This window comes from Aplidium turbinatum, chromosome 3 (assembly GCF_918807975.1).
Source record: "Aplidium turbinatum chromosome 3, kaAplTurb1.1, whole genome shotgun sequence".
Taxonomy (NCBI): domain Eukaryota; kingdom Metazoa; phylum Chordata; class Ascidiacea; order Aplousobranchia; family Polyclinidae; genus Aplidium; species Aplidium turbinatum.
The window spans coordinates 36,286,311-36,303,480 of NC_137474.1; the positions used below are offsets into that span (position 1 = coordinate 36,286,311).

Genomic DNA, 17,170 nt, shown 5'->3' on the forward strand with positions numbered 1-17,170 from the left:
TAAGCTTTTACCGGACACATTTCAATTCATTGCATCCGTTATGGGCTTTGGTGCTAGCTCCAGTCTTCTCCAACCCGCGATTTGAGATTAAACATTGTAGTTAATTTGAACAATATTATTTTGAGCCAAGGTTGAATTGGCACTAAAATTATTGTTGCCAAAACAAATCCCAAAGTGAAAAATATTGTTTAATAAAGTAAGATCATTCCTAAAGAGTAGCCTATTAAGCCCTATACCACAACGCATTGGCTAATAAAGTAGGCCGAGGTTTACAAGTCATGCTTGTATTACCATTAGGCTACATCTTTTGTACGAAGAAATAAATAAGCTATAGCCTAACTACTAACTGTAGCCTTGACAGCAGGCAGTACCGGAGGTACATTTGGAGCCTGCCACCGATTAATTTAAGGACCGAAAATTTTGTAAAGGGCCTGAGAACCCAACAAATATACTCTGTATTTTTTGCTACAAAGTGTTTACATCCAAAGTAGGCTATAGGCTATGTTGTTCCAGGGTCGATCCTTTCTTTTGTAATATTTTCTCTCTTGAGAGATGTTGTTATTTTTGAGGTGGCTTCGTTCCATAGAGGCCTGGAGATTTCATTAGTACCGGACCAAAAATACCCTTTGAGAATTAATCATCATTGCTGCTTTGTTTCCACATAATGGCTTCTTCGTAAACTGGTGGTGGAGTATCAGAACTTGAATTGCTTGAAGTCATCTCAATATCAGAGTTTATTACTACCACTGACGCAAAATTGATGTCTTTGTACTCTGGTGGATTCGCTGCAATGTTATCTTCAGTCTCGGCATTCGAAATGATTTGTTGTCGGCTGAAATTTAACACAAAATAATTGAAAAAAATCTTACTTAGTGGCACATTTAAATTTTATGAAGGACAGCAGCTTGCCCATTGCACCTTCCAGTCTGTCATATTGCACCCATAACAATGCAATTCGTTAACTATCGTGTGCTTATCCAAGCTGTCAATCTATAATTCTGAATGTATCAACAATAGGCCTACAGAATACAGAATGGGACTGTTCAGTGTTCACCAGGCATTTTAATTATAAACTAATTTGTACGCTCTTCTGGTGACTATAGACCAGGGCTTCCCGATTCGTTTATCACCCCACACCCCATGGGATTTGTGAAGTCAATCCGCACCTCCTGTTTTGAAGCGGAGTGGTTCTGCGACAAAAATTCAAAATACGTACGAAAACAACGGAGAAAAGCAGCTCACCGGCTTTTATATGGCTAACGAATAGGAAAAAGGGCAGCCTTCAACAATGCAATCACACAAAATGAAAAAGCGAATAAATATAGAAATAACACAAACTGCGAACATAATGGCGTTAATCAAAATCTTTGACTTTTCTCCTGCCTCTTCTTTGCTTTTATCTGTTCGAAACGTGGAACCTTTGGGGTAATGCAATGCGCAGATCATTTTCGGGCTCCAGGGCGTTGCGGTATTTATTTTTCATGTAAAGTAGAGATGAAAATCCCGATTCACACAGCCAAGTGGTAGCAAATAGAACCAAAACTTGCAATGCTTTCTTAGCCAGAGTTGGATACCTAGTTTGGATGCTGCACCAGAACGTTTCGAGTGAGCTGGACTCATAAAGCATCTTTGTCGATTGGCATACTTGCATAGGCCTATCTATCAGATGTTCCTTATCTTCATCCTCATCGCCCATCTTTTCTCATTTGAAGGCAAAGGGGTTGATGATCCAAGTTTCCGGTTCTTCCAGATCTCCACTCCACGATCTTCCAGCACGCAACAAGCCACAAGCAATCACAATATTCACATTCTTTTCTGGTATCAAACAATTTAGGTCATTTAGATGTTGGAAAACATCCGCCAGGTATGCCGACATAGGAGCAAAGTTAGGATATTCAAAAGTATGCACAAGAGCATTTTTTCGTTTTCACAGAAACTGTTTAATTTCCATTATGCGCTCAAAAAAACTTTTCAAAACCTTACAGAGGGAGAGCCACCTGACTTCTGCATGAAACAGCAGAACAGTTCTGAACAGAAGCACCATCATCAAGATCACTGCAAAATGCTTTAAACAAACTGTGATTCAAAGCTCTTCCTCGAGTATAATTTACAATTTTAACACACGAATCCATCACATTTTTCAGAGTAACGCGCATAGTCTTTGATACAAGAGCTTGACGATGAAGAATACAATGAGTATGCATCACCTCTGGAATGTCAATTGCCAACAATGAGCAACAATTGCAAACAATGAGCAAATTGCTGACACAATATTATCGCATTATCCCGCTACAAATCACGTGACGTTCGGACCACAGCCTTTTTGTTATCAGCAACTTGTCGGGTGGTATTTTCTTGTTGTTGTGCATTGTGCTGTATGGGCCAACATAGTATGCTCTGAGAGATAATCACCACCTCCCTCGTTAAACAGAATCCATCTCTATATACGGTATAGCTCTTCTTCCTCGATGGATTCTCGCACCCCCAGCAACAGCTACTCGCACCCCCAATCGGGAAGCCCTGCTATAGACTATACCAGTGGCGTACGCAGGGGGTCATGTCCCCCGTCTTTTAAAAACAACTGTTGATTTTTTAGAGTTGCTGTGATTGTGTAGTGTATACATGTTATTGTTTAAGACTGGTCTTGGGTAGTAAGACCGTATTACCCGCCCCTCGCACTCTCCGGAGAGAGAGAGCAAAGCTGTTTAGGGCCCAATCATTTCAGTTTGTTTAATGTTTGTTTAGCTATTTGAAATAAGAAAATGTTGCTGCAGAAGCTCAATACTCAATGGCCAAAATCACGCAAGGCTCTATTTAAGGCCTTCAAAACCCCGGTTAGTGGGCTCACATCTCCGTTTTGGGGCTCAACTACGTTCACATTTAGTTGGTGCAGCGTTTTTTGGCTATTTTAAATAAAAAGGTGTGACAATACTGCTACAAAAACCCGACATTTTATTTCTTAGGCTTCATCCACCGGTTTTGTATTGTTGATCATCATTTGAAATGACTATTTTAAATTAGCGAAACTAGTAATCTATGCTATTTTGTTGGAGTTTACAGAAAAAATAATACTGTGTTCTCGCTTTTTTGGAAAGTAATTATATTTCAACTTTTGATAGCATAAGTCTAGGGACATAAGTCTTGTCCAAAATTAAATGCCCATGAAACAACGAAGATGTTCGATAATGGCATCCAGAAACGTTGATCGGGATTATCCAGCGTATACTTTTGCATTCGAGATGATTATTTTTTATTTAAAAACTTTTTGGGAACAGAAGGAGGTTTGCATACAAAAAGAAATTTCACGTCGCCAAATTTGTTGTAACTACCTTGTTGAAGTGGGCTGTTTCGTATTCAACTCAGCGTTTTATTTTATTCTTCAAGACAAACACTGCATTATTTTTCCCTAGTTTTTAGTTTTTGTGGAATATGGAACAACAAACTGGTAGCCTATAAAAACACACGATCGACGAGATTGACAAGAGAAGGGAAAGGCCTTCGATCAGCAATAGGCTACCACAGGCTGAAAATGATGATGAAAATCTTTTCGTTATTTTAGTTAAACTATTGCACTGTTAAACTATTTGCATTGTTATGTAGCCAAAGATAGAGTCCCAACAGATTGTAGAGTCAGTCTGGTGTTTTTAATCCGAATTCGTATTTATAGCTATACACAATGCAACAAATGCAACAATGCAACAGTGCAACAAAGACAAGCTCCATAGCCCTTAAATTAGAGTTTAGCCATTTGCAGTTTCTGTTACTATTCTTATTTGAAAGAGTATTAGTGGGGTGGTATTGTGACGTTTGGCCCGTTTGCGCACAGCAGCCTATCTCAATCTTTTTCTATGGTTTGCTATTCCATAAAATTTAGAGTCTATTGTGTGATTGATTAAAGGGAAAAATTAACATAATCAAAACATAAGTAACTGAAATAATGCAGCCAAATTAAAATTAGATTTATTAAAAATATACGGTAGGTTACAGCAGGCTATTATTCTTGAAGTAAGTAGGCTTAGTCTAAATGGCAGGTAAAAATGCTAACGCAGTTTCCAGGAACTGCAAATGTCGGTTTGGATGATCCATGTGGCTAATCTAGTGCAAGCTACAGCAAGGAATTGATTTACCTGGGAGAAGTAGTAATGAGACCACGAATTATTTGTTGTATTCTGCTGCTGCTGCTTGCTCTTCCGTCTTCGATCACTTCCATCTCTTCTGCTAGCTCAATATCGTTGTCATCTAATGATTCCTGTGCACTTCCAACTCTTCTGTGAAACACGTCATTGATGCAACAAAGTCCACATAAAAGGATACTGAATACATTATTACGCGAATCCATTCCATTGCTCAGTGCCCAGCGGGAATTACATTCAGTTCCATTTTTAAAAAGTGTTTGGTATGACCCGACAGGGTATCGAACCCATGCCTAGTTATTCAAAGGCAGACGCCCTAACCGCTAAGCCATCGAAATGAACAAAAATGAGGTGATGTATTGTCAGTCTGGTCGATGGTTACGTAGTTTAGGGCTTTAGCGTATCAACTTTAGAGTTAGTAAATATGGTCAATACCTTAGTGGGTCACAACCACAAGACAGCAAAAAACTTCAGAAACAGCATTGAATCTCGTTCCTGCTTACCACTCAGCATTAAGTGCTCATAGTAGCCGACAGTGTCGAGAATAAAATAATTATAACAATAATTATCTGCCATGATAAGAGAAGGGGTGTATCCAATGTTTCTATTTAAAACAATTATAGGTTTAGTGTGAAATTTATAAGTCATACAATTTGTGTTTAGTTTTACCAATATATTTATTCCATAAAAGATAGTAGGCTTATTAAGATCAGAAAAATCTGGCCAACTTACCCTCCCCTTGGATCTACTTTGCAAGAGAAGTAGCTTATTGCTCCGAACAAAAACCACGAAATCACAACTACTATGACAACGACACCTGAAAATACGTTACAGGGCAAATGACAAATTGGCTCAAACTAACAGTTTTGAAAACTATACACGTTGACAAAACTGGAATAAACTTGCAGGCCCAGGTTTATCGTTTCATCATCACTTTGGGTTTTTAGCAAGAATAGATTGCCTATAAATTAAAATAAGTCATGTAGGCTATTTTAGAAGTCCAAAGTGAAATTTCTTTCATTCTGCAAATGATAAAGCGTATATGTTGCCCAATAATTCTTTCTTCAGGTTGTCTTTGACAAAAAAAGATAGGCTAATACAGTAACCTACAAAAGTAGCTTAGGCCTAATATAGCGTTGGAAAAAATGTAGCTAATGCACTTTCGTATACGCATGTGTATAGTGAAGAACAAGCAGACAAGGTCAGAGAGGCGAACAGCCCCCTTTTAGCAAGCTACGATAGAGATAGCACATCGGGGCTCAACTTTAGTTGCGGGCTATTTTGAGACAAAAAAAATATTAGGCTACCTTTCAAATAAATAAATAAAATATAACCTAGCTGTGTTTTACTCTTGACATAAACTTGTATTTCCAGTTCTACCACTTAGTAAACTTACAACATAACTTTCTGACTAGATCTGCTTGCAGAAATATTAAAATTTCATTTTAACCAGGACATTTATTAGTAATTAATTTTTTTATCAGCAACGATTTTTTTTTAAAACATATGAATGGACTACCTGTAAATTGACTGGAAACTATCCCCCCTTTGACCAACGCTGCAAAACAAACAACCCAAAGTACCCCACCGGCAACTATGGGGCCAATTTCATAGTGAGTTCTAGCCACCTCGCTCACCAAATAGCGTTGCTCCATCCAAATTTCTCAATTTTTCGAAAACTCATTTTAACCTGAAATGTAGACTACGCATTTATCCTACTTGAGTTACTGATAAATACCAAACACTAACTTACGTAAACACAAAAACGCATTTTAGCATGTTGTTTGATACCCATTGTGATGTCACAAACTCAATTTTTTTTAATGAATATTAAATAGTATTCATGAATAATTAAATAGTATTTCTAGGTCAGAAAGCAAGGCAGACTCCGACTCAGCCTAGAGCAGTTAGCTATAGTATTCATGAGCATGAAACCTAATAACGAAAAATCTTTCACAATCTAACAAAAATAACGAGCTCAAAAAGTAGATGCCAAATGTTTGTCCAAAATTAGACTGTTTTTGTCTTCAGTGCGATGGAATAGCACAGTACTGAATGGTTGGTTTTGAATCTGTATTCTCAGACTGACAAAGCCTCTGATACGTTATTCCTGGCAATTTCACATACTTGTAGATGTTAAACTACTGGCGTAAGACTGGTTGCATTTTTGTAAAAGGTTCCCTATTTGGTGCCTATCTCGAAAACTGCCCAATCAGAAGCTGTATCGCTTTCTTACGTCACTTCAGTTGCAAAGTTGCTTTGCCTAATGCGTCATCACGTCGAGATTACCGTCCGCATACCGAGATTGAGTGAAGTTTCCGATTGTTGTCTGTAAATTATTTCATCTTATAGATGGCGCTGAATGGAGAGCAGTCCTGAAATGCGTTGCTCAAGCGCATACCCAGAGCATCAAACCAGCGCCACCTGATTTTGAGGAATTTTCTTGCGTGAATTCGGGCGCCTAACCAAATGACCTTAATGACAATTAAAAATGTATGTGAAAAAATCTACCTATTTCGATTAAGATCAGATTGCTTTTATTGAATAACGTGATAATCGACAAGATTTGCCTACACTAGCTAAAAACAACCAATTGCGTTTCAAAAATGTAATTTTGAGCCTATAAGCTATAAAAGTATAGTCTAACTGTAATAGTTCTTGAGCTTTGGCTGTAAAGCAGGTACAGTATTATAATTTTAAAAAACAGAAAATGGAATGCGAAGATGTGATTTCTAGAACGGATGAGTGCAGGAAGATGTGATTTGTAAACACCCAAAGAACAAAACGCACTACTGGTAAGCTAAATGATGTGAGACACCTTTAGTTTATGTTTTATATCAAAAATACGCACTTTCATCAAGATTGTTGTCCGTAAGCACGTTTCAAGTGTTTATCCACGTTTATCCTTTCTGACGTGTTTGCACCTACGCCGACGGATAAATGGAAATGGCATGTGAAGCCTAATAGAAGATGGATTGATTCTAAATGTATTGTGAAGGGCGGATGAATATAAAAAAGCAACGATGAGGGCCAACAAAATAGGTTGATGTTCTATTGGGTAATAATGATTAGGAAGATCGCGGGAGATCAGGAGTGGTGACGATGGAAAGATGTGATCTGTTGAAGAGAAGCGTTGTTCGATGAGCCAACCAATATGGGACAAATCAAGCCAACGCTTTCTTCACTGGCGAAGAACAGAAACAAATGTATTTCAATTCACATTGGGCAATACTGATATGTTGTTACAACTTGACCTACAAACTACAACAGAATATGAAACAGCTTCTACTACAAACTAGATTGCAAAATAATTGTGAAAAAAATTAAAGGAAGAATAATTTCGGCATAACGTTGGGGCCAAAGTCAGCAAAAAAAGAACAAGATTTTGCTCAAAAACAACTTGCAACGGCACAAAAAAACAGCATAATGAAACAAACCGGTTTCAAAGCCAGGCTTGGGCACTTGTAATGTTGCCACGTTAAATACAAAACCAAGACAGATAAAATGCTAAGCTTAACTGTGAAAACATTATACGAAAGAAACAAGAGTGTTTAGATTTAGAAGTTCATACATTTTGGTTTGGTTACATGTTAGAGAAAATTAATAAAAAAGGAAAAGAAAACTTAAACGGCGGTGGCCTCCATTTTGTTAAGCTTTAACCTCGGGGTGTAGACAGCGATAGTTTACCAAGTATCCCTAGAAATACGAAAATCAAGATAACAAGAATCTTTCACGATTCAATTTCATATATTTCTTCCAGGTACAGTTCTTCTTCCGTTAATTGGAAAGCATCAACCACTTTGGTTATGACAGATAAAGAATGTAAATAAACCCTTTACGACAAACAGGGTTGTGGAGGCAGGTAAAAAATATGACCCCGACTCCTTGGTTTATAACTAGCCGACTCTGACTTCAGTGTTGTTAGTTCTTTTTTAATTCTCCGCCTTTCTTTTAAATTTAATTTCACTGAAGTTGTGATCGAAATTGAAATGGCGATTTCACAGAAAGTGACAAAAACAAACACTTCTATTTTCGGGTAAAGTTTTGGAGCGGCATACGGAAACAATATTTTGAAAAAGGATTGCAAACAAAATTTTAATTTTTATCGTTTTTGTATCAAGCTGGAGTCGGTGTCGGCTGTTATTTGACGACTCCGACCAAACACGCCAAAATTTCTCCACCGTCCTGACAGCAACAAACTCCTACGGCGATGAGGAATTAACAACAAAAATGCAACATCATAAACGATTACGAAAATGTAAATCGAAAGACATTGCGGGGGAGATAGAATTTCGAATGTGGGTCCGTGGGATCTTTCGAAGACCTTCCCGTTTTAGGCTACTCTGTATTAGTGACAGTACACTCTTCCACTTTTGTTTTGTTAGTAATTAAATCGTAAATACTGAACAAAAAAATCTAAAAACTTAATAGCAAAGAAATTCGTGATACAGTATAGTAGTTGATTGTGTGAAAATTCTGGCTGACAATATAATTGACAACGTGAATGCGCAAAAATTAATAACGATTCGCGTTTAAGCCACTTCATCTTCTTGTTCGCTGAAGTGTCCGTTGATGTGCCTTTGCATCATGCTTTCTGTAGCTTCAGAGGAAAAGTAAAAGTTACAGACTGGACAAAATTTCATCTGAGCCATAATCGCACGGTCATGACCTGGGGTTACATCATGACCTGGGGTTGCATCATGACCTAGGGTTACATCATGACCTGGGGTTACATTGGTTAACGTTCGTTCAACTTGATTTCTTTGCATTCCAAGCAACTGAAAAACATCAAGTTCACAAATCATGTTAGCAGCCATCTATGAATTTTAAAAACGTTTAAGTTTTAGCTGTTTGACGTTTTTGTTCCTGTAAAACGTCTGCAGACATTGAATTAGCATAAGATAAGACTATTTTAAGTTTCTTAAAAGTAAAACTTTTCAAGTTTAGCATCCATCACTTTCCAATTGAGATATTGCGATCGAATCTGCTAGAATGGCAAAAAAAGGCTGACTCACACATTTATTCCTGACTCAGCAAATCTAGTCGTTTAAGGGAACGACGCATGACATTGCGAGGCTTCCAAAAGTTCTCGAAACAAAGAGATAATCACTGGGACCTCATGAAAGTACTCATAAGCGGATTTATAATTAACCAGAAAAATGTTGCAGAGGAAGCAAAGAAAAACAAGAACATCGTTTTGCACATACCTGATCAGCATAGTTATCAAGCTGAGACTTCAAACTTCTATTTGACAAAAAAGGAGGGTAGGAAGAAAGACTGCGTGAGGTTGAAGGACCAACGTCTGAGGCAGTTATCTTGATCACAAAACAAGGATGAGCGTCAGAAATTTGCTTCAGACAACAAGCTAGTTGCGCATAAACCAAGACTGGAGATTACAATCAAGCCGAGTGAAGATGTAAATAGTCGGAAAAACCGCAAATAGCCCCAACCGGCCGAAAAATGGCGCTTTTTACGTTGCCTGGCTTAACGTTAAAAAGGCTGATTTTGTCTAACTGGGTACTGCTTTTGTTGCGTTTTTTCTTTTATCATAGTGAACTTGGCATACATAAGTTAATTGAAAGAGAAAAACAGTTTTTGTTTGCAGTGTATTTATAACACTTAGTAATGAAGTGGTTAGTATCTTTGCCTCTGCTACTGATAAGCTGGGGTTCGTTTCCAGATCGGGGCAAGCAAACGCTTAAAAACAATGAGTGAGATAAGCAGAGGAATAACGAGATATTAGCGATAGTTATCGCGAATGAGAAAAATGAATCGACTTGATCGTCCGGAAAATCGTCTACGAAACACAGGGTGAGATGTGGCAACGTGTTGTTGAAAGATTAGGCAAATGCGTTTTGGAAACAAAGTATTTGATTTTATCGACGACTGCAAACATAAAACCAATGTAAAAAAGGTGGATTTTCAAGCTGGGTTGTAGTACATCGAGTTGTTTGGTTAGTTGAGAAGTACAAGCATTTTTGTTTCGAAAATGTGTAGTGCTTTGATGCCCCACACATGCAGATGTACGTACATCGTCTGAGTATACTATATTCGTAGACACAGTGCCGGGATCGATCAGAGTGGTGTTGCTACTGGTGTCGGAGTCTTCAGTATTTCTTCTCATTCTCACGATGGACTGTACAGATGAATGACCTGATTGGCTAGTTTCCTCGTCAAATTCTAAAAAATAAAAAAAATGTACCGTATTTTAGGCCACGTCGCAACGCGTTGCACATTGCAAATTCAAATCAGGTAGCGGCGCTTAAATGCAGCGCAATTGAAGATTGGCGTGATCGGCCAACAACTCCTCTCACCTGCAACAGTGCTGTAATATGACGTCACGTTTTCCTCGTCTTCAGAAAGAGGGGTAGGATGCAACACTTCGCTGGCCGAGTTGGTCGAGTGAGTGTTACTGAAGGAAGGATTACCATTGACTGCTGAGGCAGCAGGAATTTCATTGCTATGAGCGTGCGCTTCAAAACTATTGCGAGGAACGTTAACGGCAATTTGGGCATGCCTGTGAAAAACAGTGAAATAACGTTGAGGTTTCTTTTACTGCGCTGTGTAGGTCGCGCCTCTCAGTACCTCACAAAGCAGGCAGTTTCGGCGTAGGCGTATTGGACTAGAAACTTTGCATTACGGGAAGCGAAGCTACTTTTTTTTCTGGCCACATTAGAAGAATCAATTCTCATTTTGGAGAGATTTTACGCCTTGCTACAAGCTTTCTTTCAACAGTATAAACTTAATTTCCTTTAAAACTAACCCCACTTCTCTTGTACATATAAGCTATAAAAAGTACAATATGTTGTAAATCAGAAAAAGAAGTAACTAATCTAGGGTGGCAGATACACTAGTATCCAATCGTCTTGATCTAAAATCTTGACCTAGAATTAGACGCAGCCGAGTACATTATTCAAAATCTATTCCCCCAATGCAGAGTGCTAAGCAGGAACGAGATCCAGTGCCTGTTTTACATGTTTTTCATATGCCTGACAGGGTATCGAACCCATGCCTACTAGTATCGATTCAATTCCCTAGAGCAGTAAAGCGGTGAGAAAATACATAGAGACGATGCGTTGACATAAATTTATACACACGAAAGTCTTACCTTGCTGCAACAATTCGCTGTATATCTCTGGTCTGCCTAGATTGGAACTCGTCAGATGACTGTGGTGACGCTTCAACCAGCAACCTGGTAATCAATGAAGCGTGACAATGGAATGCAATAATATTCGTCAGATGCATGTCGTCTTGATCATTTCTTTTCCCAGACAGCAAGACACGTCACTTTTACATTGATTCAACATCTGCTTTTAATTTGTTCATTAACTTTTTGTTTTCTAATTCTCTCCACGGTCCACGTACCTTTGGTCAAGACTGGAAAAAGATGATGGAGTGAAGAAAGACTGCACATGCTCGCTGCATTGGACAGGCATGCTACTGAACCGCCCTTCTGTGAAATAAACAACGCATTTAATACATGAAAGGAGCAATTACTACACAAAAGTTTCAACACTGAAATAGGTCAATAAGAATGACATTAAAATACGAATCGGCACCATCCTCCAAATTCGGTGTTGTCCCCACCAGTGGGGGTGGCCGATTCTTGCCTTGTGGCGATTTCCTTCATTCCTATTTTACAATGTACTTTCAAAACATTAACATTCCTTTTACCTGAAATATTGAAGCCGTTTAAGTTCATGGAACGGATGGAATCCCTAACCTTCGGATCTTGATACATTCTTGCCAGCACGGACGACTGCATGGACGCTTGCTGCTTGAGCGAGTTTATTTCGTTGGTGAGTACACGAAGTCCAAATATAAGTTCAGTCACGTCAAATTCGTCACAACTGTTAACGATATATCACGTGTCAGTGAGCCATTTTTATATTAAAGATACTAAAATGAAGCTGTATTTTTCCATGTGTGTCTTCGCTTCCGAGCACACCGTACCAGTTTTCATCACTGTCGTTTCTGCCTTTCCTTTACTTTTGCTATGTTAAAGCGCGTATTTGGCAAAAGCAGTGCATTAAAGACAACTTAAATATACTAAAACAGCAATTTATTGAAGATGCTTCCTAGTTTTGTAATTAAATACATAAAAGAAACACGCAATTCTATGCAACATGTAGAAATAACGTCTTTCAGGTGGTTAGTATAACCAAGAAAGAGAGCCCTTTGCAATTCAAATCACATATTACCAAATTAGCGTTACGCTTGGCAGCACTTTTTTATTTTATTTGGCCATCGACTTGATTTGCAGACATCAGAAAAACAAATAAAATTCACTTTTTGTTACAGTTGCTGATACTAATGAGTGCTAATGATCATGTTTCACCCGTGACCATATTTTGCATCCGTAGCGATGACGACATACAGTGACACTGCGATCACAGATGCAACACAACAGACAATTGGCAGCAACGAAGGTAGCCTACATGTAGTCATCGAGTCAGCTGCCCCCATTCTTTTGACATGCCATAAAGTGTCTTCCTAAGACACAGCTGCGTGCTCTCGAGCGGTGTCGAACCGACGACTTTCGAGCGTTGCACAGAAGTTCTCTCCACTCGGTCACGCAGCCGAAGAAGATTTTCCATCACTGTCGGTTTAGTCAAGAATGTAGATCCTTACTACAATATTAGGTCTACAAGCAACGAAGAATCAAATCACCTTTCCACTTCGACGTCTTCCTCTCTCATTTGTGAGACGGGAATGTTGAGTGGAACACCGGAGGACTGATGAAAGTGCTCCACATCTTGTTTCCATTGCTCCAGCTCTGCAATATGCGCTTCAAGAAGAGCTCTTTCCTCTTTCTGTTTAATGACTTCATCCTCCTTTTCACGAAGTTTTTCATTAAACTGGGCTTCTTTTTTCTCTGTCATCGCTTTAGCAACTTGGCGCTGAGATTCAAGAGACTTATCCAGCTCTTGACATTGGCGAATCTGAAGAAAGTGTGTAAATTGAAAGACAGCCTAGTCAAGGAGATGAGCAGGCAAATACTCCGTATTGTAAAAAAAATGGCAATACAAGCAACGGTGGCTCAACTTCCACCATGAGCAAATGAGATGTGCACTTGTAGTGCAACATCTCTATCGGTATCTAATGGATAGAATGACTTGTAGACAATCATGAGCGGAAATTTCACACTGCAACCTCAATAACCGGTCGAATAGGCCAATTACTGGGTGTGCAAAAGCGCCAGGGTTAAGCTTTGGAAAAAGCTTTCCCACCATCATCCATGAAAATATGACGTGCCGTACTGAGAAAATTTTAACATTACTATGTTGGTAATAGAATGATGAGCGAGCAAATTTTGAAAAGATAGACTTTCTTTATTTCGAATAGAGTAACCCACTACATACAATACGGTAGTAAACGGTTTGTCACGGTGAGATGTAACAGACAGTATATGCCATCCGCATTCCGCATGCATTAGTAGTTAGTACGGTAGACTAAGCGTTAAATAACTTTTTAACGTGGGTTGAGAATTTTCCTTACAATTTTTCCTACTCAATGAAACGTGACAAAAGCATGAAGGGATACAGAAAATTATGTTGGATATGAACGAAGAATAAAAGAGACCATAATAGTAAACTCTGTAGCAAAACCAATGAGTATGAGTATATATAAACAACCATAGACTGTTAAATATTTATATACTTTCTCTTGAAGAGCTGAAGTCTTGTCTTTGATAGTATTTTCCATTTCTTCATGTCGTTGTTTGGCAACATCTAATATTGTCTCGTGATATTCCTAAAAATTCAAACATACATGCAGTTAGTGCCTGTCACACGGCGACGTTTACAAGCAATTAAATGGTATATATATTTTAACCTTCTCCTTCTGCAACTCTTCTCGTGCCATTTCTTCTTTGTGTTTGTGATCACGAATTTCCAGTTCCGCCTGTTGAAGTTTCTTCTTGTATTGATCCAACTGAGCTTGAACCCTCAATGCGTCCTCTTTGCGGGCTTGATCACGCATCATAGTCTGGGGAGATGTTTTCAAGAAAACATTAGACAAATAAGTAATCAAATACTTAACTTCATTTGTGTGATGGATGCAGAGCAAAAAAGTTGGGGCAATAGCTCTTTCGATTGCCTAGTTGTTTATTCGCCTTAAAGATCGCGACGACCAGGGATCTTCTCCATACCTTTGGAATCTTGCGGCTTACCAGCGTGCGTGATAAGTTCTGAACATATTCTATCTGGACTAGGTATTCCACTGACTTACGTAAACAAGATTTTAACAAACATACAAAAACACTACTACTGTAAAGTGCAATGCTTTTTGTTCACTGAATAAAATCACATGCATTGCATGACCATTGACCATATCAACTATTATCTAAACTGTACTCCCGGTTCACCCACAAGAGGTCAATATCAGCATATCATATTGAGTAAAAACTACTGTCAGCTACATTTTACCTCTCACGAAGCAATCGAGCAAACGAAAATATAAAGTATGGTATGCCTTATACATCGGAAACGCTGAAATATTTAGGATAAAACGCAGGGGGTCATTATGAGACCACTTAAAACATCCTTTAATCACAATGCATTTAATTAATAGGAATGAATTGTGGTAATCTTGGAATAAATTAGAACAAGTGCTATAAGTGACGCCTATTTCATTGTTGCATAAGCATTCAAATGCCACCACACTGCCAGCTGAAATTTAAAGAGAAGTCATTTCAATTGAAAGAATGGCGTTTCAACAAACAAGTACACCATGTTAACTAATAACCTGCGTTTTAACAAATCGTTTTTCTGAACTTCTTAAGTCATCTCTCAGCTTTTCACATTCTCTACATTTGTCACTGTAAGCTTCCCAGGCCCTGGTTACTTCGTCCTCATGGTTGCTTGACATTTGTTGAAATGAAGCTCTTTGCTCCTGAAACCCGATTCACAATATTTTAATCAGTGATGGAATGGTTAACAGGGTTTAGTATTGATCTGTAATACATTGTTGTGCACTAAAGTTTATCTATATGCTGTCATTTTTTCAGTAACCAGGAAACATTATCCACAAATAAAGGAATGTTGTCATTGAAGCACATGATTCAGAGGTTTTAAGGTTAGATACACAAGCGGATTCTTTACAAATTCAACAAATGATCAATTAATATACGGTAATTAATTTGTGGACTGTTTTTCCCCTCATGCACCGAACATAATTCAATAATTAAAGCTGTTGATTACTGATCCACAGATAAACTTCACACCGACTCATTCTTGATAAACCAATCAGATAGTTAGCTTAATCGGTTGCTTAAAATTTGCTGTTGGTTGCTGCTGTTGGATCCAACCCTTAAAGTTAAAGCAATCAGTCACACAACAAGTTTTCAATTCCATATGTTACCATTTCAGTTAAGCTTTCGCTGGAAACAGATGCTCTAAGTTTTTTCTTCAACTTCCCATTCTCATATTGAAGTTTTGAATAATTTTGTTTTAAGTGCTCATAAGCCCCTTCAAGTGCATAGTGTGACTGTGAAATGGACAAGTGTTCACTCTCCGAGGGGAAATCATCTCTCAAAGGTGAACTGAAACCAAAAACACTTTTGAAACTGGATATGTAAAAATTAAAATAAGTAATTGTTTAAGTATATTTTACGTACAGTACAGTACCTAAAATGTTTTTTTTTGCAAATAAAAATTACATAGTGCACATTACAGTATATATGAAAGCAATCACATTTCCAGATACTAACACAATATTATTATTCTTGACCTGCACCACCGACCCAAGTTTGATGTAAACACCATGACAATGAATGCATAAGCAAACATTGCATTTGATTAATAAAACTCTTGTATCAGTCAGTAACATAAGCTGAAAGAGGCATGCAAAGAATGATAAGCTGGTTATAAGGTAGTTATGAACAAAGTAAACAAGGAGTAAAAGGCTATGCTAATTCCCACCTGCTCGTATCACTGGGCATATCATGGCCAATGGAATCAATAGGCAAAAAGTTTGGATATGCACTTTCTAAGGATATAAAAAAATGTTACATGTTTAAAACAATCCAAGTTATCATATACCACAAAGCTACTTACATCATCAGCTTTATAATGATTATTGATTATGGTAGCTCACCAATACTTTGTAAGTCTTGTTCTTTCTTTCTGGTAACAGCTATGCATTAACTGTTACCCAACCTGCTTTCTTTCTAACTTTTGACTCAAGTTCCACATGTGTTGAGTTAAGATGGTATATTGTCAAAAGAGACGGGTTCAATTGTGATGAGGAATAGTCACTGCACACTCTTATTACGACACGTCCGTCCAATAGATTCTTACATCATAAAAGAAAGCCGAACCACGTTTTCGCTAAGTCGCGAAAACACTAGTTAGAAAAAATAGAGAAAGAATAACGAGAGATTGTCGCTCAAGCGTGACAGTGCATCACAGTGATGACGTCACAATTGCGCCACAATCTATGTCACAATACGGAGACAGATAGCCTGGCCATAATTTCGTGAATAAGTCTTTATATTTAGTTGAATGAGTTTCGCTTTTAGCAGCATGATCGTTGCTTACTTCACAGTGTAGATTCAAACGATCTGTTATAGCCTGATGCTGCGGGTTCTTTTTGGCAATATCAAATTACACTAGCTTTCGGAACACAGTTCCCTAGTCATGTGCTATTTTTTTTTTTTTTTAATTTGTTTCAAAACAAAACATTATCATGAGTCAGACATAGGTACATTACCTTGTTGTGGATGACTAATGATGCTGTACTCATCTTCTGTTTGTATACTTCTACAATCGACGGTTTCTGCCATTGTCACACAAGGCTGTAGTTACTAAATTCAAAAAAGTCACTCATACCATATACACAAAAAAAAATTTCCTGTGTGGACTACGCATGCAATTGTTATCCTTAGCTTAATAAAATAAAAATAGTACTTTCACATAGTTTATAGTGAGGCAAGTTATGCTTTAGACCGGGCTAAGGCCACTGTCTTTCTGGCTAAGCCTTTGGACTAACGACAATACAGCAACCTATTTCTCAGCGTGTTTCTTGAAAAAAACTAT

The 17,170-nt window shown here is 38.1% G+C and overlaps 2 protein-coding genes across 3 annotated transcripts; both read right to left on the bottom strand.

The window, feature by feature from the left end:
• Nucleotides 1-279: 279 nt before the first annotated feature.
• LOC145767347 (uncharacterized) lies at nt 280-5,864 on the bottom strand. Of its 2 annotated transcripts, none has more exons than XM_082579153.1 (4): nt 5,653-5,864; nt 4,866-4,950; nt 4,128-4,265; nt 280-832 (listed from the first exon to the last, which is right to left on the bottom strand). In XM_082579153.1, the coding sequence occupies exons 1-4, from the start codon at nt 5,786-5,788 to the stop codon at nt 634-636; spliced, it is 558 nt and encodes a 185-aa protein (XP_082435279.1). In that variant the 5' UTR covers nt 5,789-5,864; the 3' UTR covers nt 280-633. The 2 variants fall into 2 exon arrangements, with proteins under 2 accessions (XP_082435279.1, XP_082435278.1); XM_082579152.1 differs by having other exon boundaries at nt 281-832; nt 4,128-4,268.
• Nucleotides 5,865-6,659: 795 nt separating this feature from the next.
• On the bottom strand, nt 6,660-16,985 carry LOC145766943 (uncharacterized). The gene is made up of 14 exons (XM_082578653.1): nt 16,845-16,985; nt 16,055-16,121; nt 15,495-15,675; nt 14,880-15,026; nt 13,968-14,120; nt 13,794-13,886; nt 12,804-13,075; nt 11,808-11,983; nt 11,499-11,586; nt 11,242-11,325; nt 10,448-10,650; nt 10,165-10,313; nt 9,341-9,448; nt 6,660-8,911 (listed from the first exon to the last, which is right to left on the bottom strand). The coding sequence occupies exons 1-14, from the start codon at nt 16,915-16,917 to the stop codon at nt 8,666-8,668; spliced, it is 2,040 nt and encodes a 679-aa protein (XP_082434779.1). The 5' UTR covers nt 16,918-16,985; the 3' UTR covers nt 6,660-8,665.
• Nucleotides 16,986-17,170: the final 185 nt, after the last annotated feature.